Source organism: Ambystoma mexicanum, chromosome 11 (genome assembly GCF_040938575.1).
Source record: "Ambystoma mexicanum isolate Mex_15411 chromosome 11, UKY_AmexF1_1, whole genome shotgun sequence".
Taxonomy (NCBI): domain Eukaryota; kingdom Metazoa; phylum Chordata; class Amphibia; order Caudata; family Ambystomatidae; genus Ambystoma; species Ambystoma mexicanum.
The window spans coordinates 9,100,934-9,123,610 of record NC_090934.1 but is presented as its reverse complement, the minus strand read 5'-3'; the positions used below and the strand labels follow the sequence as shown (position 1 = coordinate 9,123,610).

General features: G+C 55.6%; 2 protein-coding genes across 2 annotated transcripts in view; one reads left to right on the top strand and one right to left on the bottom strand.

Annotated features, from left to right (window-relative positions):
* Nucleotides 1–22,677, bottom strand: part of LOC138502983 (kelch-like protein 31) — a 184,419-nt gene that overhangs the window by 126,751 nt on the left and 34,991 nt on the right. The window lies entirely within an intron of this gene.
* Nucleotides 21,325–22,677, top strand: part of LOC138504880 (S-antigen protein-like) — a 30,632-nt gene continuing 29,279 nt past the window's right edge. Inside the window, exon 1 of the mRNA XM_069625290.1 lies at nt 21,325–21,464. Coding sequence (XP_069481391.1) covers nt 21,325–21,464 — 140 coding nt within the window. The remainder of the gene's footprint in view (nt 21,465–22,677) is intronic.

Sequence of the window (22,677 nt, the reverse complement as noted above, 5' to 3'; positions counted from 1 at the left end):
GCTGAGGCCATGCCTGGCATATCATGACCCCCACTAAGGACAGCTGGTGCCTGAGGCTATACTTTCCATGGAATGGCAGTGCCTGGCCACATGAGGCTGCACTGGCGTAGAAAGGCATTGACCCTGGCCTATGTTGAGTCTGCTGAGGCCATGCCTGGCATATCATGACCCCCACTAAGGACAGCTGGTGCCTGAGTACATACCTTCCATGGCATGGCAGTGCCTGGCCACATGGGGCTGCCTGGCATAGAAAGGCATTGACCCTGGCCTATCTTGAGTCTGCTGAGGCCATGCCTGGCATATCATGTCTCCCACTAAGGACAGCTGGTGCCTGAGGCTATACCTTCCATGGAATGGCAGTGCCTGGCCACATGAGGCTGCCTGGCATAGAAATCCATTGACCCTGGCCTATGCTGAGTCCGCTGAGTGCATGCCTGGCATATCATGACCCCCACTAAGGACAGCTGGTGCCTGAGGCCACACGTCCCATGGAATGGCAGTGCCTGGCCACATGAGGCTGCACTGGAATAGAAAGGCATTGACCCTGGCCTATGTTGAGTCCGCTGAGTGCATGCCTTGCATATCATGACTCCCACTAAGGACAGCTGGTGCCTGAGGCCACACGTTCCATGGAATGGCAGTGCCTGGCCACTTGAGGCTGCACTGGCATAGAAAGGCATAGACCCTGGCCTATGTTGAGTCCGCTGAGTGCATGCCTGGCATATCATGACTCCCACTAAGGACAGCTGGTGCCTGAGGCCATACGTTCCATGGAATGGCAGTGCCTGGCCACATGAGGCTGCACTGGCATAGAAAGGCATAGATCATGGCCTATGTTGAGTCTGCTTAGTGCATGCCTGGCATATCATGATCCCCACTAAGGACAGCTGGTGCCTGAGGCCACACGTTCCATGGAATGAGTGCCTGGCCACATGAGGCTGCCTGGCATAGAAAGCCATTCACTATGGCCTATGTTGAGTCCGCTGAGTGCATGCCTGGCATATCATGACCCCCACTAAGGACAGCTGGTGCCTGAGGCCACACCTTCCATGGAATGGCAGTGGCTGGCCACATGACGCTGCCTGGCATAGAAAGGCATTGACCCTGGCCTATGTTGAGTCCGCTGAGTGCATGCCTTGCATATCATGACTCCCACTAAGGACAGCTGGTGCCTGAGGCCACACGTTCCATGGAATGGCAGTGCCTGGCCACTTGAGGCTGCACTGGCATAGAAAGGCATAGACCCTGGCCTATGTTGAGTCCGCTGAGTGCATGCCTGGCATATCATGACTCCCACTAAGGACAGCTGGTGCCTGAGGCCATACGTTCCATGGAATGGCAGTGCCTGGCCACATGAGGCTGCACTGGCATAGAAAGGCATAGATCATGGCCTATGTTGAGTCCGCTTAGTGCATGCCTGGCATATCATGATCCCCACTAAGGACAGCTGGTGCCTGAGGCCACACGTTCCATGGAATGAGTGCCTGGCCACATGAGGCTGCCTGGCATAGAAAGCCATTCACTATGGCCTATGTTGAGTCCGCTGAGTGCATGCCTGGCATATCATGACCCCCACTAAGGACAGCTGGTGCCTGAGGCCACACCTTCCATGGAATGGCAGTGGCTGGCCACATGACGCTGCCTGGCATAGAAAGGCATTGACCCTGGCCTATGTTGAGTCTGCTGAGGCCATGCCTGGCATATCATGACTCCCACTAAGGACAGCTCGTGCCAGAGGCCACACGTTCCAGGAAATGGCAGTGCCTGGCCACATGAGGCTGCCTGGCATAGAAATCCATTGACCCTGGCCTATGTTGAGCCCGCTGAGTGCATGCCTGGCATATCATGACCCCCCACTAAGGACAGCTGGTGCCTGAGGCCACACGTTCCAGGAAATGGCAGTGCCTGGCCACATGAGGCTGCCTGGCATAGAAATCCATTGACCCTGGCCTATGTTGAGCCCGCTGAGTGCATGCCTGGCATATCATGACCCCCACTAAGGACAGCTGGTGCCTGAGGACATACCTTCCATGGAATGGCAGTGCCTGGCCACATGAGGCTGCCTGGCATAGAAAGGAATTGACCCTGGCCTATGTTGAGTCTGCTGAGGCCATGCCTGGCATATCATGACCCCCACTAAGGACAGCTGGTGCCTGAGGCCACACGTTCCATGGAATGGCAGTGCCTGGCCACATGAGGCTGCACTGGCATAGAAAGGCATTGACCCTGGCCTATGATGAGTCCGCTGAGTGCATGCCTGGCATATCATGACTCCCACTAAGGACAGCTGGTGCCTGAGGCCATACTTTCCATTAAATGGCAGTGCCTGGCCACATGAGGCTGCACTGGCATAGAAAGGCATTAACCCTGGCCTATGTTGAGTCCGCTGAGGCCATGCCTGGCATATCATGATCCCCACTAAGGACAGCTGGTGCCTGAGGCCATACGTTCCAAGGAATGGCAGTGCCTGGCCACATGAGGCTGCACTGGCATAGAAAGGCATTGACCCTGGCCTATGATGAGTCTGCTGAGTGCATGCCTGGCATATCATGACTCCCACTAAGGACAGCTGGTGCCTGAGGCCATACTTTCCATTAAATGGCAGTGCCTGGCCACATGAGGCTGCACTGGCATAGAAAGGCATTAACCCTGGCCTATGTTGAGTCCGCTGAGGCCATGCCTGGCATATCATGATCCCCACTAAGGACAGCTGGTGCCTGAGGCCATACGTTCCAAGGAATGACTGTGCCTGGCCACATGAGGCTGCACTGGCATAGAAAGGCATTGACCTTGGCCTATGTTGAGTCCTCTGAGTGCATGCCTGGCATATCATAACCCCCACTAAGGACAGCTGGTGCCTGAGGCCACACGTTCCATGGAATGGCAGTGCCTGGCCACATGAGGCTGCACTGGCATAGAAAGCCATTGACCTTGGCCTATGTTGAGTCTGCTGAGTGCATGCCTGGCATATCATGACCCCCACTAAGGACAGCTGGTGCCTGAGGCCATACGTTCCATGGAATGGCAGTGCCTCGCCACATGAGGCTGCACTGGCATAGAAAGCCATTGACCCTGGCCTATGTTGAGTCCGCTGAGTGCATGCCTGGAATATCATGACTCCCACTAAGGACAGGTGGTGCCTGAGGCTATACTTTCCATGGAATGGCAGTGCCTGGCCACATGAGGCTGCACTGGCATAGAAATCCATTGACCCTGGCCTATGTTGAGTCCGCTGAGTGCATGCCTGGCATATCATGACTCCCACTAAGGACAGCTGGTGCCTGAGGCCACACGCTCCATGGAATGGCAGTGCCTGGCCACATGAGGCTGCCTGGCATAGAAAGGCATTGACCCTGGCCTATCTTGAGTCCGCTGAGTGCATGCCTGGCATATCATGACCCCCACTAAGGACAGCTGGTGCCTGAGGACATACCATCCATGGAATGGCAGTGCCTGGCCACATGAGGCTGCACTGGCATAGAAAGGCATTGACCCTGGCCTATGTTGAGTCCGCTGAGTGCATGCCTGGCATATCATGACTCCCACTAAGGACAGCTGGTGCCTGAGGCCATACGTTCCATGGAATGGCAGTGCCTCGCCACATGAGGCTGCACTGGCATAGAAAGGCATTGACCCTGGCCTATGTTGAGTCCGCTGAGTGCATGCCTTGCATATCTAGATCCCCACTAAGGACAGCTGGTGCCTGAGGCCACACGTTCCATGAAATGGCAGTGCCTGGCCACATGAGGCTGCACTGGCATAGAAAGGCATTGACCTTGGCCTATGTTGAGTCCGCTGAGTGCATGCCTGGCATATCGTGACCCCCACTAAGGACAGCTGGTGCCTGAGGCCATACGTTCCATGGAATGGCAGTGCCTCGCCACATGAGGCTGCACTGGCATAGAAAGCCATTGACCCTGGCCTATGTTGAGTCCGCTGAGTGCATGAATGGAATATCATGACTCCCACTAAGGACAGGTGGTGCCTGAGGCTATACTTTCCATGGAATGGCAGTGCCTGGCCACATGAGGCTTCACTGGCATAGAAATCCATTGACCCTGGCCTATGTTGAGTCCGCTGAGTGCATGCCTGGCATATCATGACTCCCACTAAGGACAGCTGGTGCCTGAGGCCACACGTTCCATGGAATGGCAGTGCCTGGCCACATGAGGCTGCCTGGCATAGAAAGGCATTGACCCTGGCCTATCTTGAGTCCGCTGAGTGCATGCCTGGCATATCATGACCCCCACTAAGGACAGCTGGTGCCTGAGGACATACCATCCATGGAATGGCAGTGCCTGGCCACTTGAGGCTGCACTGGCATAGAAAGGCATTGACCCTGGCCTATGTTGAGTCCGCTGAGTGCATGCCTGGCATATCATGACTCCCACTAAGGACAGCTGGTGCCTGAGGCCATACGTTCCATGGAATGGCAGTGCCTGGCCACATGAGGCTGCACTGGCATAGAAAGCCATTGACCCTGGCCTATGTTGAGTCTGCTGAGGCCATGCCTGGCATATCATGACCCCCACTAAGGACAGCTGGTGCCTGAGTACATACCTTCCATGGCATGGCAGTGCCTGGCCACATGGGGCTGCCTGGCATAGAAAGGCATTGACCCTGGCCTATCTTGAGTCTGCTGAGGCCATGCCTGGCATATCATGTCTCCCACTAAGGACAGCTGGTGCCTGAGGCTATACCTTCCATGGAATGGCAGTGCCTGGCCACATGAGGCTGCCTGGCATAGAAATCCATTGACCCTGGCCTATGCTGAGTCCGCTGAGTGCATGCCTGGCATATCATGACCCCCACTAAGGACAGCTGGTGCCTGAGGCCACACGTCCCATGGAATGGCAGTGCCTGGCCACATGAGGCTGCACTGGAATAGAAAGGCATTGACCCTGGCCTATGTTGAGTCCGCTGAGTGCATGCCTTGCATATCATGACTCCCACTAAGGACAGCTGGTGCCTGAGGCCACACGTTCCATGGAATGGCAGTGCCTGGCCACTTGAGGCTGCACTGGCATAGAAAGGCATAGACCCTGGCCTATGTTGAGTCCGCTGAGTGCATGCCTGGCATATCATGACTCCCACTAAGGACAGCTGGTGCCTGAGGCCATACGTTCCATGGAATGGCAGTGCCTGGCCACATGAGGCTGCACTGGCATAGAAAGGCATAGATCATGGCCTATGTTGAGTCCGCTTAGTGCATACCTGGCATATCATGATCCCCACTAAGGACAGCTGGTGCCTGAGGCCACACGTTCCATGGAATGAGTGCCTGGCCACATGCCTGGCCACATGAGGCTGCCTGGCATAGAAAGCCATTCACTATGAGTCTGCTGAGTGGATGCCTGGCATATCATGACCCCACTAAGGACATTCCTTAAGTTGCATGGAATGTGCTCATGCCATGGAACTATTAGTTGTGGAGTCTCATGGTAGAGGGCTTGTCTTGGAACGGGGTCACTTGGGGGTTGGGGCAAAGGCTGAGCAGTGCTGGGGATTGCCAAGAGGCACCGTTCCTCAATCTTCTTACCTCTGTGAGGATTCTGGTTATTTCAGAAATATGCATATAGAATAAGGGTCTTTTATCTGCTTTAGTAACTATTTGTTATTGTATTATTCTTAGGTTTATTGGCTATTTACATCCACTGTGTCATCAGTTTCAAAGGCCACGTGGCATAATTTCCTGCAATGACATCACCCACAATGGTCACACGGTGTCACTATACGTGTCTGGTGCCATTTGCACTATCATTGGCTTCTTGATTAACTGTTGTCACTGGTCGAGGAGTGAGGTTCGAATAGAAGTCAGGGCACGACAATAAAATGGACCAGGATCTAACAGTGAAGTTGAGGTCTGGGAGGAAAGTGAGATGGGAACTACCAAGAGGTCCCAGGCAAGGAGGTGGCTCCCTCTTTAGTCGCAGTATCTGCCAAAAACCTGCCCTGTTCCCCATCCCTCTCATGAATGGATACAGAGGGACCAGTGCAGATTTGAGATGGACTGGGACCAGGTCAGGGCCAGTAGACCGTAAGCTGCCTGAGTGGCTGCACCATATAAGCTTCATTGGACTGAGGGCTATGGTCATATCTGGGATTGTAAGGGACCTGTTGAGAAGGCAGGGCACCAGACTCTGCCTGTATCAAATCAGTATTAGGTCCTTGCTGAGCAAGCAAGGTAAGAGAGGCAGCAGAGAACAGTTCACCAATCAGGGGAAGAGCGGCAGCAGAGAGAGTTCACCAAGCAGGGGAAGAGCGGCAGCAGAGAGAGTCCAGCAAGCAGGGGAAGAGCGGCAGCAGAGAGAGTTCAGCAGCAGGGGAAGAGCGGCAGCAGAGAGAGTTTAGCAGCAGGGGAAGAGCGGCAGCAGAGAGCATTCAGCAAACATGGCAAGAGTGGCAGCAGACAGTTCAGCAAACAGGGGATGAGTGGCAGCAAACAGTTCAGCAAGCAGGGAAGGAGAGGCACGAGAAAGAGTTCGGCAAGCAGGGGAAACGCTGCAGCAGAGAGAGTTTATTGAGATGGGGGGAACGGCAGCAAAGAGTTCAGCAAGCAGGGGAAGATCAGCAGCAGAGTGAGTTCCTCAAGCAGAGGAAGACTGGCAGCAGACAGATCAGCAAGCAGGGGAAGAGTGGCAGCCGAGAGAGTTCATCAAGCAGGGGAAGAGTGGCAGCAGAGAAGGTTCAGAAAGCAGGGGAAGAGCAGCAGCAGAGAGATTTCAGCAAGCAGGGGAAGAGCGGCATCAGTGAGAGTTCAGCCAGCAGGGGAAGAGCGGCAGCAGTGAGAGTTCAGCAAGTAGGGGAAAAGAGGCAGCAGTGAGAGTTTAGCAAGTTGGGGAAGAGCGGCAGCAGTGAGAGTTGAGTTCAGCAAGCAGGGGAAAAGCAGCAGCAGAGAGAGTTCAGCAAGCAATGGAAGAGGGGCACGAGAAATAGTTCAGCAAACAGGGGAAGAGCTGCTGCAGAGAGAGTTCAGCAAGTAGGGGAAGAGCGGCAGCAAAGAGAGTTCAGCAAGCAGGGGAAGAGCGTCAGTGGTGAGAATTCAGCAAGCAGGGGAAGAGCGGCAGCAAAGAGAGTTCAGCAAGCAGGGGAAGAGCGGCAGCAGTGAGAGTTCATCAAGCAGGGGAAGAGCGGCAGCAGAGAGAGTTCAGCAAGCAGGGGAAGCGCGGCAGCAGAGAGAGTTCAGCAAGCAGGGAAAGAGTGGCAGCAGTGAGAGCTCAGCAAGCAGGGAAAGAGCAGCAGCAGTGAGAATTCTGCAAGCAGGAGAAGAGCGGCAGCAGTGAGAGTTCTGCAAGCTGGGGAAGAGGGGCAGCAGAGAGAGTTCAGTAAGCAGGGGAAGAGCGGCAGCAGTGAGAGTTCAGCAAGCAGGGGAGGAGCGCCAGCAGTGAGAGTTCAGCAAGCAGGGAAAGAGCAGAAGCAGTGAGCGTTCTTCAAGCAGGGGAAAAGTGGCAGCAGTGAGAGTTCTGCAAGCTGTGGAAGAGCGGCATCAGTGAGAGTTCTGCAAGTAGAGGAAGAGCGGCATCAGTGAGAGTTCAGCAAGTAGGGGAGAGCGGCAGCAGTGAGAGTTCAGCAAGTAGGGGAAGAGCGGCAGCAGTGAGAGTTCAACAAGCAGGAGAAGAGCGTCAGTAATGACAGTTAAAAAAAGAGCAGCAGCAGAGCGAGTTCAACAGACGGGAATAGCGACACTAGAGAGAGTTCAGCAAGCAGGGGAAGAACGGCAGCAGTGAGAGCTCAGCAAGCAGGGAAAGAGCAGCAACAGTGAGAGTTCTGCAAGCAGGAGAAGAGCAGCAGCAGGGAGAGTTCTGCAAGGTGTGGAAGAGTGGCAGCAGAGAGAGTTCAGCCAGCAGGGGAACAGCGGTAGCATTGAGAGTTCAGCAAGCAGGGAAAAAGCGGCAGCAGAGAGAATTCAGCAAGCAGGGGAAGAGCGGAAGCAGAGAGAGTTCAGCAAGCAGGGGAAGTGACAGCAAAGAGAGTTCAGCAAGCTGGGGAGGAGTGGCAACAGTGAGAGTTCAGCAAGCAGGGGAGGAGCGGCAACAGTGAGAGTTCAGCAAGCAGGGGAGGAGCAGCAACAGTGAGAGTTCAGCAAGCAGGGGAAGAGCAGCAGCAGTGGAAGTTAAGCAAGCAGGGGAAGAGCGGCAGCAGTGAGAGTTCTGCAAGCAGGGGAAGAGCAGCAGCAGAGAGAGTTCAGCAAACAGGGAAACAGTGGCACCAGAGAAAGTGCAGCAAGCTGGGGAAGAGCGGCAGCAGTGAGAGCTCAGCAAGCAGGGTATGAGCAGCAGCAGTGAGAATTCTGCAAGCAGGAGAAGAGCAGCAGCTTTGAGAGTTCTGCAAGCTGTGGAAGAGAGGCAGTAGTGAGAGTTCAGCAAGCAGGGAAAGAGCAGCAGCAGTGAGAGTTCAGCAAGCAGGGGAAGAGCGGCAGCAGAGAGAGTTCAGCAATCAGGGGAAAGCAGCAGCAGAGAGAGTTCAGCAAGCTGGGGTAGAGCAGCACCAGTGAGAGTTCTGCAAGCAGGGTATGACCAGCAGCAGTGAGAGTTCTGCAAGCAGGAGAAGAGCAGCAGCTTTGAGAGTTCTGCAAGCTGTGGAAGAGTGGCAGTAGTGAGAGTTCAGCAATCAGGGAAAGAGCAGCAGCAGTGAGAGTTTAGCAAGCAGGGGAAAAGCAGCAGCAGAGAGAATTCAGCAAGCTGGGGAAGAGCAGCACCAGTGAGAGCTCAGCAAGCAGGGGAAGTGCAGCAGCAGAGAGAGTTCAGCAAGTAGGAAAAGAGCGGCAGCAGTGAGAGTTCAGCAAGCAGGGAAAGAGCAGCAGCAGTGAGAGTTCTGCAAGCAGGAGAAGAGCGGCAGCAGTGAGAGTTCTGCAAGTTGGGGAAGAGGGCCAGCAGAGAGAGTTCAGTAAGCAGGGGAAGAGCGGCAGCAGTGAGAGTTCAGCAAGCAGGGGAGGAGCGCCAGCAGTGAGAGTTCAGCAAGCAGGGAAAGAGCAGCAGCAGTGAGCGTTCTGCAAGCAGGGGAAGAGCGGCATCAGTGAGAGTTCAGCAAGTAGGGGAAGAGCGGCAGCAGTGAGAGTTCTGCAAGCAGGAGAAGAGTGGCTGCAGTGAGAGTTCTGCAAGTTGGGGAAGAGGGCCAGCAGAGAGAGTTCAGTAAGCAGGGGAAGAGCAGCAGCAGTGAGAGTTCAGCAAGCAGGGGAGGAGCGCCAGCAGTGAGAGTTCAGCAAGCAGGGAAAGAGCAGCAGCAGTGAGCGTTCTGCAAGCAGGGGAAGAGCGGCATCAGTGAGAGTTCAGCAAGTAGGGGAAGAGCGGCAGCAGTGAGAGCTCAGCAAGCAGGGAAAGAGCAGCAACAGTGAGAGTTCTGCAAGCAGGAGAAGAGCGGCAGCGGTGAGAGTTCTGCAAGTTGGGGAAGAGGGCCAGCAGAGAGAGTTCAGTAAGCAGGGGAAGAGCGGCAGCAGTGAGAGTTCAGCAAGCAGGGGAGGAGCGCCAGCAGTGAGAGTTCAGCAAACAGGGGAACAGTGGCACCAGAGAGAGTTCAGCAAGCAGGGAAAGAGTGGCAGCAGTGAGAGCTCAGCAAGCAGGGAAAGAGCAGCAGCAGTGAGAGTTCTGCAAGCAGGAGAAGAGCGGCAGCAGTGAGAGTTCTGCAAGTTGGGGAAGAGGGCCAGCAGAGAGAGTTCAGTAAGCAGGGGAAGAGCAGCAGCAGTGAGAGTTCAGCAAGCAGGGGAGGAGCGCCAGCAGTGAGAGTTCAGCAAGCAGGGAAAGAGCAGCAGCAGTGAGCGTTCTGCAAGCAGGGGAAGAGCGGCATCAGTGAGAGTTCAGCAAGTAGGGGAAGAGCGGCAGCAGTGAGAGCTCAGCAAGCAGGGAAAGAGCAGCAACAGTGAGAGTTCTGCAAGCAGGAGAAGAGCGGCAGCGGTGAGAGTTCTGCAAGTTGGGGAGGAGCGCCAGCAGTGAGAGTTCAGCAAACAGGGGAACAGTGGCACCAGAGAGAGTTCAGCAAGCAGGGAAAGAGTGGCAGCAGTGAGAGCTCAGCAAGCAGGGAAAGAGCAGCAGCAGTGAGAGTTCTGCAAGCAGGAGAAGAGCGGCAGCAGTGAGAGTTCTGCAAGTTGGGGAAGAGGGCCAGCAGAGAGAGTTCAGTAAGCAGGGAAAGAGCAGCAGCAGTGAGCGTTCTGCAAGCAGGGGAAGAGCGGCATCAGTGAGAGTTCAGCAAGTAGGGGAAGAGCGGCAGCAGTGAGAGTTCTGCAAGCAGGAGAAGAGTGGCTGCAGTGAGAGTTCTGCAAGTTGGGGAGGAGCGCCAGCAGTGAGAGTTCAGCAAACAGGGGAACAGTGGCACCAGAGAGAGTTCAGCAAGCAGGGAAAGAGTGGCAGCAGTGAGAGCTCAGCAAGCAGGGAAAGAGCAGCAGCAGTGAGAGTTCTGCAAGCAGGAGAAGAGCGGCAGCAGTGAGAGTTCTGCAAGTTGGGGAAGAGGGCCAGCAGAGAGAGTTCAGTAAGCAGGGAAAGAGCAGCAGCAGTGAGCGTTCTGCAAGCAGGGGAAGAGCGGCATCAGTGAGAGTTCAGCAAGTAGGGGAAGAGCGGCAGCAGTGAGAGTTCTGCAAGCAGGAGAAGAGTGGCTGCAGTGAGAGTTCTGCAAGTTGGGGAAGAGGGCCAGCAGAGAGAGTTCAGTAAGCAGGGGAAGAGCAGCAGCAGTGAGAGTTCAGCAAGCAGGGGAGGAGCGCCAGCAGTGAGAGTTCAGCAAGCAGGGAAAGAGCAGCAGCAGTGAGCGTTCTGCAAGCAGGGGAAGAGCGGCATCAGTGAGAGTTCAGCAAGTAGGGGAAGAGCGGCAGCAGTGAGAGCTCAGCAAGCAGGGAAAGAGCAGCAACAGTGAGAGTTCTGCAAGCAGGAGAAGAGCGGCAGCGGTGAGAGTTCTGCAAGTTGGGGAAGAGGGCCAGCAGAGAGAGTTCAGTAAGCAGGGGAAGAGCGGCAGCAGTGAGAGTTCAGCAAGCAGGGGAGGAGCGCCAGCAGTGAGAGTTCAGCAAACAGGGGAACAGTGGCACCAGAGAGAGTTCAGCAAGCAGGGAAAGAGTGGCAGCAGTGAGAGCTCAGCAAGCAGGGAAAGAGCAGCAGCAGTGAGAGTTCTGCAAGCAGGAGAAGAGCGGCAGCAGTGAGAGTTCTGCAAGTTGGGGAAGAGGGCCAGCAGAGAGAGTTCAGTAAGCAGGGGAAGAGCAGCAGCAGTGAGAGTTCAGCAAGCAGGGGAGGAGCGCCAGCAGTGAGAGTTCAGTAAGCAGGGAAAGAGCAGCAGCAGTGAGCGTTCAGCAAGCAGGGGAAGAGCGGCATCAGTGAGAGTTCAGCAAGTAGGGGAAGAGTGGCAGCAGTGAGAGTTCAGCAAGTAGGGGAAGAGCGGCAGCAGTGAGAGTTCAACAAGCAGGGGAAAAGCAGCAGCAGAGAGAGTTCAGCAAGCAATGGAAGAGCGGCATGAGAAGAGTTCAGCAAACAGTGGAAGAGCTGCTGCAGAGAGAATTCAGCAAGGAGGGGAAGAGCGGCAGCAAAGAGAGTTCCGCAAGCAGGAGAAGAGCGTCAGTAATGACAGTTCAAAAAAGAGCAGCAGCAGAGAGAGTTCAACAGACGGGAATAGCGACACTAGAGAGTGTTCAGCAAGCAGGGGAAGAACAGCAGCAGTGAGAGCTCAGCAAGCAGGGAAAGAGCAGCAACAGTGAGAGTTCTGCAAGCAGGAGAAGAGCAGCAGCAGTGAGAGTTCTGCAAGGTGTGGAAGAGCGGCAGCAGAGAGAGTTCATCAAGCAGCGGAAGAGCAGCACCAGTGAGAGTTCAGCCAGCAGGGGAAGAGAGACAGCAGTAAGAGTTCAGCAAGCAGGGAAAGAGCAGCAGCAGTGAGAGTTCAGCAAGCAGGGGAAGAGCAGTAGCAGTGAGAGTTCAGAAAGCAGGGAAAAAGCGGCAGCAGAGAGAATTCAGCAAGCAGGGGAAGAGCGGCAGCAGAGAGAGTTCAGCAAGCAGGGGAAGTGACAGCAGAGAGAGTTCAGCAAGCTGGGGAGGAGTGGCAACAGTGAGAGTTCAGCAAGCAGGGGAGGAGCGGCAACAGTGAGAGTTCAGCAAGCAGGGGAGGAGCGGCAGCAGTGAGAGCTCAGCAAGCAGGGTATGAGCAGCATCAGTGAGAGTTCTGCAAGCAGGAGAAGAGCAGCAGCTTTGAGAGTTCTGCAAGCTGTGGAAGAGAGGCAGTAGTGAGAGTTCAGCAAGCAGGGAAAGAGCAGCAGCAGTGAGAGTTTAGCAAGCAGGGGAAGAGCGACAGCAGAGAGAGTTCAGCAATCAGGGGAAAGCGGCAGCAGAGAGAGTTCAGCAAGCTGGGGAAGAGCAGCACCAGTGAGAGCTCAGCAAGCAGGGGAAGAGCAGCAGCAGAGAGAGTTCAGCAAGCAGGGGAAGCGCGGCAGCACAGAGAGTTCAGCAAACAGGGGAACATTGGCACCAGAGAGAGTGCAGCAAGCAGGGGAAGAGCGGCAGCAGTGAGAGCTCAGCAAGCAGGGAAAGAGCAGCAGCAGTGAAAGTTCAGCAAGCAGGGGAAAAGCGTCAGCAGTGAGAGCTCAGCAAGCAGGGTATGACCAGCAGCAGTGAGAGTTCTGCAAGCAGGAGAAGAGCAGCAGCTTTGAGAGTTCTGCAAGCTGTGGAAGAGAGGCAGTAGTGAGAGTTCAGCAATCAGGGAAATAGCAGCAGCAGTGAGAGTTTAGCAAGCTGGGGAAGAGCAGCACCAGTGAGAGCTCAGCAAGCAGGGGAAGTGCAGCAGCAGAGAGAGTTCAGCAAGTAGGAGAAGAGCAGCAGCAGGGAGAGTTCTGTAAGCTGGGGAAGAGCGGCAGCAGAGAGAGTCCAAGCTGGTTTGTCTTATTTGGTATTTTACTTCCATGCTATCACTTTTAGTGCTTTTTTTGTGCCTTGTTATGCCATGTTGTGACATGGTTTGTGGTTGTTTACACCCTCACTATCCTGCTCACCATTCTGCTTTCACCTTTCACTACACACTCATCAGCAGGCCCCTCACACACTACAGATGAACACCCTCCAGTGCAACCCTCCCCTGCACAGACTATCTTCACCATTCAAGCTCTGCACCACTCCTGCCACCCTGTCACACTCAGTCCTCCAGTAATTAGACCTCATTAGTGACAGGCCGAGCAAGGTACCTAAAGCTGGGGGGCACCCGTGTGGGTACACATATACCGCGGGTGCCCACATCGCAACTCACCAGGTGTGAACGTCATTGGGCTGACCATGCTGAAGCCCCCACCGAAATGTTTAGGGGTGGGGCTTTTGTGCCCTTTAATAGTTCTAAGGATCAGGAACATGCTTCTGGGCGCATTTTGTTTCTTCCGAGGCAAATCTACTATCTGCCCGTTTCCCCGAGTTACAGTCCCCCCCGCACTCTCCCCAGACACGCAGGCTGCTACCCTGGCTGCTGTAATGAACTCAACACGTTTCTTTTGTCATCAGCAGCAGAGCCTTTCTTATGCATGGTGGTGAATTTACAAGTGAAAGACCACCAGTCACCCTGCAAATCTGTGACAGTTAAAGCGAGCAACACAACAAAGCACCCTTTGAAAATGTGTTCATATGCATAATGTCTAATAGCTTGAGATGCTAAAAAGTCAAGTTTGCTTTGATGTCCTTAGTTGAATGTTCTTAAAACCATGCATAACACGCTGGAGTTTTGTGACAAATCTCCAAACCTAAGTGAGTTTATGACACAACTTATTTTATTGTGTGTCTTAAAGCGCTGAAAATAAAGTGGGTAAATAGATATTTTGCCTTTTGCATCTTATAGTTTTGAATTCAGGATGTGGAAAATGAAAGGTCCACTGATATTATTTTGTCCTAACATACTTCTGCTATAGGTATTTAGATATTGTCATGATGCTTTACTATGCAGTTTGTGTATTTTGCAAGGAAACTATATAGGACAGTTTTATTGTAGGGATTGACACCCAAAAATTAAATATTTGTTCCAAGTAAAGCGTGGAAGAAGGTGGCCGTGCCCAAATTGCAGAGGGGGTTCAAATCCCTGCTTCGCTGTTTAACGCAAGTGTGTGATCCTGGGCAAATAATGTAATCTCACCCTGACTTCAACTGCAAAAATGTGAGCGCTTATAAGTGATTACGTTTACACCCTTACATTAGGAGTCTGAATAAGTGGACACATTGGTGTACCCTGGCGCTCCTCTGCGAGTAGCTCCAATACTGTCACATAGAATTGCATTATTGCTGCACTAGCCCTCCCCAGTCTTGTATCACTTGATTTGATAGTCAGACATAGGGCCTCATTACACGGGTGGCGGAGAACCATGGCACTATTAGCGCCATGGTTCGTGCCGGTAAAATACTGGCACCGCCTTGGCGAAAAGGGGAATTACCGCCCCATTCCAAGGTTGGCGGGGTGGTAATTCCCCCTTCCACCATTGCCCTTCCTCATTCCCATTTTTGGCCCATAGGGCTCAATGGGAATGGGGAAGGCGCTAATTACGGTACCGCAAATTGCGGTACCGTAATTAGCTCCCTGGGTCCCTTTGCGGGTTGGTGTTTAACGCCTGCAAAAAGCAGGCGTTAAATCCCCCAACCCGCAAAGGGACCTCGTAGTAAGGCGGTAAGGATTTACTGGTACCGGTATTTTACCGGTACTGGTAAATCCTTACGCCATCCGTGTAATGAGGCCCATAGTCTCACCAGCCAGTCAGTGCATCAGAGATTCTAGTATAGCGGACTAACTGTGGTAGAACCAACATTACATGTTCTCCCCTGTTGGTCCCAGCCACTGAAGTTGCTCGGGCCGTCCAGAGTACTGGCCCACACTCTGCTATGTCCTGTTATGCTACGATATTGAGTCTTTCATTGCACACCATCTGCCATGTTCACACTTTCTAGGACCTTCAGGATCTACAAGGAGTGGGTGTTTCAGACTCAAAGGAGAGAGCAGTTGACTGATTGTAACATTGAAGCTGCACTAGAATATTCTTATTGCAACGAGTAAGGAAGTTAGATGCCCCTACACAAGTAAGTTTGCCCCTCCTCCACAGTCTCTGAAGTGAGCGCCTCTGCCACCATTTGAAGGGTTAGCCCCCGCCTACATTTCAGCCTAGGTGCACCCCTGGATGTGTGCACTTGCATTTTGTTAGGCAGAGAGGTGAGGGAAGCCTTTACCCGAAACTGGAAGTGTTAATGTTTTACTGTGTGTGTTCAGAAAAATGTACTTAAAGAAACGCAGTCAAACTTTACAGCTGCTGCTTTCAAGAAAGACTTCCATTGCCTCTCTGCATATTGTGCTTTCAAATGTACTATGGAGTGTGGGGGGGGGGGGGTATAACACAGTGGGGGCGGAGATTCCAAGTTTGCCCTGACTATTTTCGGAATTGGCCCCTCCCCTTACCACTTAGCCCCCCTGAAACACACCAGTAGCACCAGTAGCACGGTGCCCTTCCGGTCTGATCTCCTCATCACTGGAGGTTCACCCCCCGCCCCCTCTCTTGCAGGCCCTGGCGCCAGTCCAGTAGAGCGTCAGAAGCCTGGCAGGTGGACCCAAGCTGCGGGAAGAGCAGAGCCTGGGGAGGAGGAGAGGGGGGGGGGTTCCTTGCAGAATACCTTGTAGGGACACACATTTCAAAAATAAAATAATGCTGTTATTCCTGTGTTCCAAAAGGCGTTTTGCGTTTTAATGTAAAACGCCAGAATTGGATTCCTTGAAGAGATTGGACGCTGCTGGACCCCCGCACCCCCCCCCCTCCCGCCACGAAGGGGTTCGGGAGGAGTTCCCGGAGTAAACTGTTTCCATTTCCAGCACTGCATCCATCATGCAGCCCTAAATCCTGGAGGTCTCGCCCAGGATGTGCACTCCATCCCCCCCCACCCCCCGCCCAGGCCCTTGACAGGCCCCCGCAGGTGCCAGAGAGGTCGGAGGTCCCCTGTCAGCGAGGAGGGAGACTCGGGTGTGCGTCAGGCCTAATAAGGGGCCCTCCAGGGCCTATTTATAAAGGCGTCCAGAGGGCAAGTGACACGTTCTGGGCACCGGGGGCCGTGGGGGAGGGGAGGGAGTATTCTAGGAAACAGGGGCCGATTTCACAAGCGGGCACCAGGATCCAGAGACATTCTCCTGAGGACCTGAGACCACTGCCCGCCAGAGCTGTGCCTTCCCCAGGGAACAGACTTCTTCTGTACCGAGGCCTGGTACTCACAGCGCAGGGCACTGAGACCTGGTACTCGCAGCGCAGGGCACTGAGACCTGGTACTCGCAGCGCAGGGCACTGAGACCTGGTACTCGCAGCGCAGGGCACTGAGACCTGGTACTCGCAGCGCAGGGCACTGAGGCCTGGTACTCGCAGCGCAGGGCACTGAGACCTGGTACTCGCAGCGCAGGGCACTGAGACCTGGTACTCGCAGCGCAGGGCACTGAGGCCTGGTACTCGCAGCGCAGGGCACTGAGACCTGGTACTCGCAGCGCAGGGCACTGAGACCTGGTACTCGCAGCGCAGGGCACTGAGGCCTGGTACTCACAGCGCAGGGCACTGAGACCTGGTACTCACAGCGCAGGGCATTGCCCTACAGCGCCGAATGCTGGACCAAGACCTGGTATTCACAGCGCAGGGCATTGCCCTACAGCGCCGAATGCTGGACCAAGACCTGGTACTCGCAGCGCAGGGCATTGAGACCTGGTACTCACAGCACAGGGCATTGAGACCTGGTGCTCGCAGCGCAGGGCATTGAGACCTGGTACTCGCAGCTCAGGGCATTAAGGCCTGGTACTCACAGTGCAGGGCATTGCCCTACAGCGCCGAGTACTGTGCCAAGGCCTGATACTCACAGTGCAGGGCACTGAGACCTGGTACTCACAGCGCAGGGCATTGCCCTACAGCGCCGAGTGCTGTACCAAGGCCTGGTACTCACAGCACAGGGCATTGAGACCTGGTGCTCGCAGCGCAGGACATTGAGACCTGGTACTCGCAGCGCAGGGCATTGAGGCCTGGTACTCACAGCGCAGGGCATTGAGACCTGGTACTCTCAGCGCAGGGCATTGCCCTACAGCGCTGAGTGCTGTTCCAAGACCTGGTACTCACAGCGCAGGGCATTGCCCTACAGCGCCGAGTGCTGTTCCAAGACCTGGTACTCACAGCGCAGGGCATTGCCCTACAGCGCCGAGTGCTGTACCAAGACCTGGTACTCGCAGCGCAGGGCATTGAGACCTGGTACTCGCAGCACAGGGCATTGAAGCCTGGTACTCACAGCGCAGGGCATTGAGACCTGGTACTCGCAGCGCAGGGCATTGAGGCCTGGTACTCACAGCGCAGGGCATTGCCCTACAGCGCCGAGTGCTGTACCAAGACCTGGTACTTGCAGCTCAGGGCATTGAGACCTGGTACTCACAGCGCAGGGCATTGCCCTACAGCTTCTAGTGCTGTACCAAGACCTGGTACTCGCAGCGCAGGGCATTGAGAGCTGGTACTCACAGGACATTGCTCTAGAGCGCCGAGTGCTGTACCAAGACCTGGTACTCGCAGCGCAGGGCATTGAGACCTGGTACTCGCAGCGCAGGGCATTGAGACCTGGTACTCACAGCGCAGGGCATTGCCCTACAGCTTCTAGTGCTGTACCAAGACCTGGTACTCGCAGCGCAGGGCATTGCCCTACAGCGCCGAGTGCTGCTACCAAGACATGCTACTCACAGCGCAGGGCATTGCCCTACAGCGCCGAGTGATGTACCAAGACCTGGTACTGGCAGTGCAGGGCATTGAGACCTGGTACTCACAGCACAGGGCATTGCCCTACAGCACCGAGTGCTGCTACCAAGACCTGCTACTCACAGCGCAGGGCATTGCCCTGCAGCGCCGAGTGATGTACCAAGACCTGGTACTGGCAGTGCAGGGCATTGAGACCTGGTACTCACAGCGCATGGCATTGCCCTACAGCGCCGAGTGCTGTGCCAAGACCTGATACTCACAGCGCAGGGCATTGAGACCTGGTACTCACAGCGCAGGGCATTGCCCTACAGCACCGAATGCTGGACCAAGACCTGGTACTCACAGCGCAGGGCATTGCCCTACAGTGCCGAGTGCTGTACCAAAGCCTGGTACTCACAGCACAGGGCATTGAGACCTGGTGCTCGCAGCGCAGGGCATTGAGACCTGGTACTCGCAGCGCAGGGCATTAAGGCCTGGTACTCACAGCGCAGGGCATTGCCCTACAGCGCCGAGTACTGTGCCAAGGCCTGATACTCACAGTGCAGGGCATTGAGACCTGGTACTCACAGCGCAGGGCATTGCCCTACAGCGCCGAGTGCTGTACCGAGGCCTGGCACTCACAGCACAGGGCATTGAGACCTGGTGCTCGCAGCGCAGGGCATTGAGACCTGGTACTCGCAGCGCAGGGCATTGAGGCCTGGTACTCAGAGCGCAGGGTATTGAGACCTGGTACTCTCAGCGCAGGGCATTGCCCTACAGCGCCGAGTGCTGTTCCAAGACCTGGTACTCGCAGCGCAGGGCATTGAGACCCGGTACTCGCAGCGCAGGGCATTGAAGCCTGGTACTCACAGCGCAGGGCATTGAGACCTGGTACTCACAGCGCAGGGCATTGAGGCCTGGTACTCACAGCGCAGGGCATTGCCCTACAGCGCCGAATGCTGTACCAAGACCTGGTACTTGCAGCTCAGGGCATTGAGACCTGGTACTCACAGCGCAGGGCATTGCCCTACAGCTCCGAGTGCTGTACCAAGACCTGGTACTCGCAGCGCAGGGCATTGAGAGCTGGTACTCACAGGACATTGCTCTAGAGCGCCGAGTGCTGTACCAAGACCTGGTACTTGCAGCGCAGGGCATTGAGACCTGGTACTCGCAGCGCAGGGCATTGAGGCCTGGTACTCACAGCATAGGGCACTGAGACCTGGTATTCTCAGCGCAGGACATTGAGGCCTGCTACTCACAGCGCAGGGCATTGCCCTGCAGCACAGAGTGCTGTACCAAGACCTGGTACTCACAGCGCAGGGCATTGCCCTACAGCGCCGAGTGCTGTACCAAGACCTGGTACTGGCAGTGCAGGGCATTGAGACTTGGTACTCACAGAGCAGGGCATTGCCCTACAGCGCCGAGTGCTGTACCAAGACCTGGTACTTGCAGGGCATTGAGACCTGGTACTCACAGCGCAGGGCATTGCCCTACAGCCTGAGTGCTGTACCAAGAACTGGTAATCACAGCGCAGGGCATTGCCCTACAGCGCCGAGTGCTATACCAAGACCTGGTACTGGCAGTGCAGGGCATTGAGACCTGGTACTCACAGAGCAGGGCATTGCCCTGCAGCGCCGAGTGCTGTACCAAGACCTGGTACTCGCAGGGCATTGAGACCTGGTACTCACAGCGCAGGGCATTGCCCTACAGCACCAGTGATGTACCAAGGCCTGGTACTGGCAGGGCATTGTACTACAGCACCGAGTCCTGTACCAAGGCCTGGTACTCGCAGTGCAGGGCATTGTACTACAGCACAGAGTGCTGTACCAAGGCCAGGTAGTCACATCACAAGGCATTACCCTACAGACTGAGTGCTGTACCAAGGCCTAGTACTCACAGCACAGGGCATTACCCTGTAGCACCGAGTGATGTTCCAAGGCCTGGTACTCACAGCACAGGGCATTACACTACAGCACCGAGTGCTGTACCAAGCCCTGGTACTCGCAGTGCATAGCATTGTACTACATCACCGAATGCTGTACCAAGGCCTGGTACTCACAGCACAGGGCATTACCCTACAGCACCGAGTGCTCTATCAAGGCCTGGTACTCACAGCACAGGGCATTACCCTACCACACCAAGTGCTGTACCAAGCCCTGGTACTCGCAGTGCAGGGCATTGTACTACAGCACTGAGTGCTGTACCAAGGCCTGGTACTCGCAGTGCAGGGCATTGTACTACAGCACCGAGTGCTGTACCAAGGCCTGGTACTCACAGTGCAGGGCATTGTACTACAGCACCGAGTGCTGTACCAAGGACTGGTACTCTCAGCACAGGGCATTACCCTACAGCACCGAGTGATGTACCAAGACCTGATACTCACAGCGCAGGGCATTGAGAGCTGGTACTCACAGCGTGGGGCATTGCCCTACAGCACAGAGTGATGTACCAAGACCTCATACTCACAGCGCAGGGCATTGCCCTACAGCACTGAATGCTGTACCAAGACGTACTCACAGCATAGGGCATTGCCCTACAGCACCAAGTGCTGTACCAAGACCTGATACTCACAGCGCAGGGCATTGAGACCTGGTACTCACAGCGCAGGGCATTGAGTCCTGGTACTCACAGCGCAGGGCATTGCCCTACAGCACCGAGTGATGTACCAAGACCTGGTACTCACAGCGCAGGGCATTGAGACCTGCTACTCGCAGTGCAGGGCATTGCCCTACAGCACCGAGTGCTGTACCAAGCCCTGGTACTCACAGCATAGGGCATTGCCCTACAGCACAGAGTGCTGTACCAAGACCTGATACTCACAGCGCAGGGCATTGAGACCTGGTACTCACAGCACAGGGCATTGAGACCTGGTACTCACAGCGCAGGGCATTGCTCTACAGCACCGAGTGATGTACCAAGGCCTGATACTCACAGCGCAGGGCATTGAGACCTGCTACTCGCAGTGCAGGGCATTGCCCTACAGCACCGAGTGCTGTACCAAGCCCTGGTACTCAAAGCACAGGGCATTGCCCTACAGCACCGAGTGATATACCAAGGGCTGGTACTCACAGCGCAGGGCATTACCCTACAGCACCAAGTGCTGTACCAAGCCCCGGTACAGGCAACGCAGCGAGGTCCCGCCCCTGTAAGAGAGTTAGGTGCTGGTATTCAGGGCTGGCCATCCGGTGCATTCATGAGAGCATTGGAGGATGATGTGCCCTCTCCCGCAGCAGCTCCTGAGGTCTCTAGTCCTCAGGAGAATGTCTCTGGATCAGACCCTGGCCCGCAGCGGCTCCTGAGTCTCAGGTCCTCAGGAGAATGTCTCTGGATCAGACCCTGGCCCGCAGCAGCTCCTGAGGTCTCAGGTCCTCAGGAGAATGTCTCTGGATCAGACCCTGGCCCGCAGCAGCTCCTGAGGTCTCTAGTCCTCAGGAGAATGTCTCTGGATCAGACCCTGGCCCGCAGCGGCTCCTGTGTCTCAGGTCCTCAGGAGAATGTCTCTGGATCAGACCCTGGCCCGCAGCAGCTCCTGAGGTCTCAGGTCCTCAGGAGAATGTCTCTGGATCAGACCCTGGCCCGCAGCAGCTCCTGAGGTCTGAGGTCCTCCGGAGAATGTCTCTGGATCAGACCCTGGCCCGCAGCGGCTCCTGAGGTCTCAGGTCCTCAGGAGAATGTCTCAGGATCAGACCCTGAGGCCTCAGGAGAATGTCTCTGGATCAGACCCTGGCCTGCAGTGGCTCCTGAGGTCTCAGGTCCTCAGGAGAATGTCTCTGGATCAGACCCTGACCTGCAGCAGCTCCAGAGGTCTCAGGTACTCAGGAGAATGTGTCTGGATCAGATCCTGGCCCGCAGCAGCTCCTGAGGTCATAGGTCCTCAGGAGAATGTCTCTGGATCAGACCCTGGCCTGCAGCGGCTCCTGAGGTCTCAGGTCCTCAGGAGAATGTCTCTGGATCAGACCCTGGCCGGCAGCAGCTCCTGAGGTCTCAGGTCCTCAGGAGAATGTCTCTGGATCAGACCCTGACCTGCAGCAGCTCCAGAGGTCTCAGGTCTTCAGGAGAATGTGTCTGGATCAGACCCTGGCCCGCAGCAGCTCCTGAGGTCACAGGTCCTCAGGAGAATGTCTCTGGATCAGACCCTGGCCCGCAGCAGCTCTTGAGGTCTGAGGTCCTCCAGAGAATGTCTCTGGATCATACCCTGGCCCGCAGCGGCTCCTGAGGTCTCAGGTCCTCAGGAGAATGTCTCAGGATCAGACCCTGAGACCTCAGGAGAATGTCTCTGGATCAGACCCTGGCCCACAGCAGCTCCTGAGGTCTCAGTTCCTCAGGAGAATGTCTCTAGATGAGACCCTGGCCCGCAGCGGCTCCTGAGGTCTCGGGTCCTCAGGAGAATGTCTCTGGATCAGACCCTGGCCCGCAGCGGCTCCTGATGTCTCGAGTCCTCAGGAGAATGTCTCTGGATCAGACCCTGGCCCGCAGCGGCTCCTGAGGTCTCGGGGTCCTCAGGAGAATGTCTCTGGACCAGACTCTGGCCCGCGGCAACTCCTGAGGTCTCTGGGTCCTCAGGAGAATGTCTCTGCACCAGACCCTGGCCCGCAGCGGCTCCTGAGGTCTCAGGTCCACAGGAGAATGTCTCTGGATCAGACCTCGGCCCACAGCAGCTCCTGAGGTCTCAGGTCCTCAGGAGAATGTCTCTGGATCAGACCCCAGCCTGCAGCAGCTCCCGAGGTCTCAGGTCCTCAGGAGAATGTTTCTGGATCATACCCTGGCCCGCAGCAGCTCCTGAGGTCTCAGGTCCTCAAGAGAATGTTTCTAGACCAGACCTTGGCCCGCAGCGGCTCCTGAGGTCTCAGATCCTCAGGAGAATGTCTCTGGATCAGACCCTGGCCCGCAGCAGCTCCTGAGGTCTCAGGTCCTCAGGAGAATGTCTCTGGTTTAGACCCTGGTCCGCAGCAGCTCCTGAGGTCTCGGGTCATCAGGAGAATGTCTCTGGATTAGACCCTGGCCCACAGCGGCTCCTGAGGTCT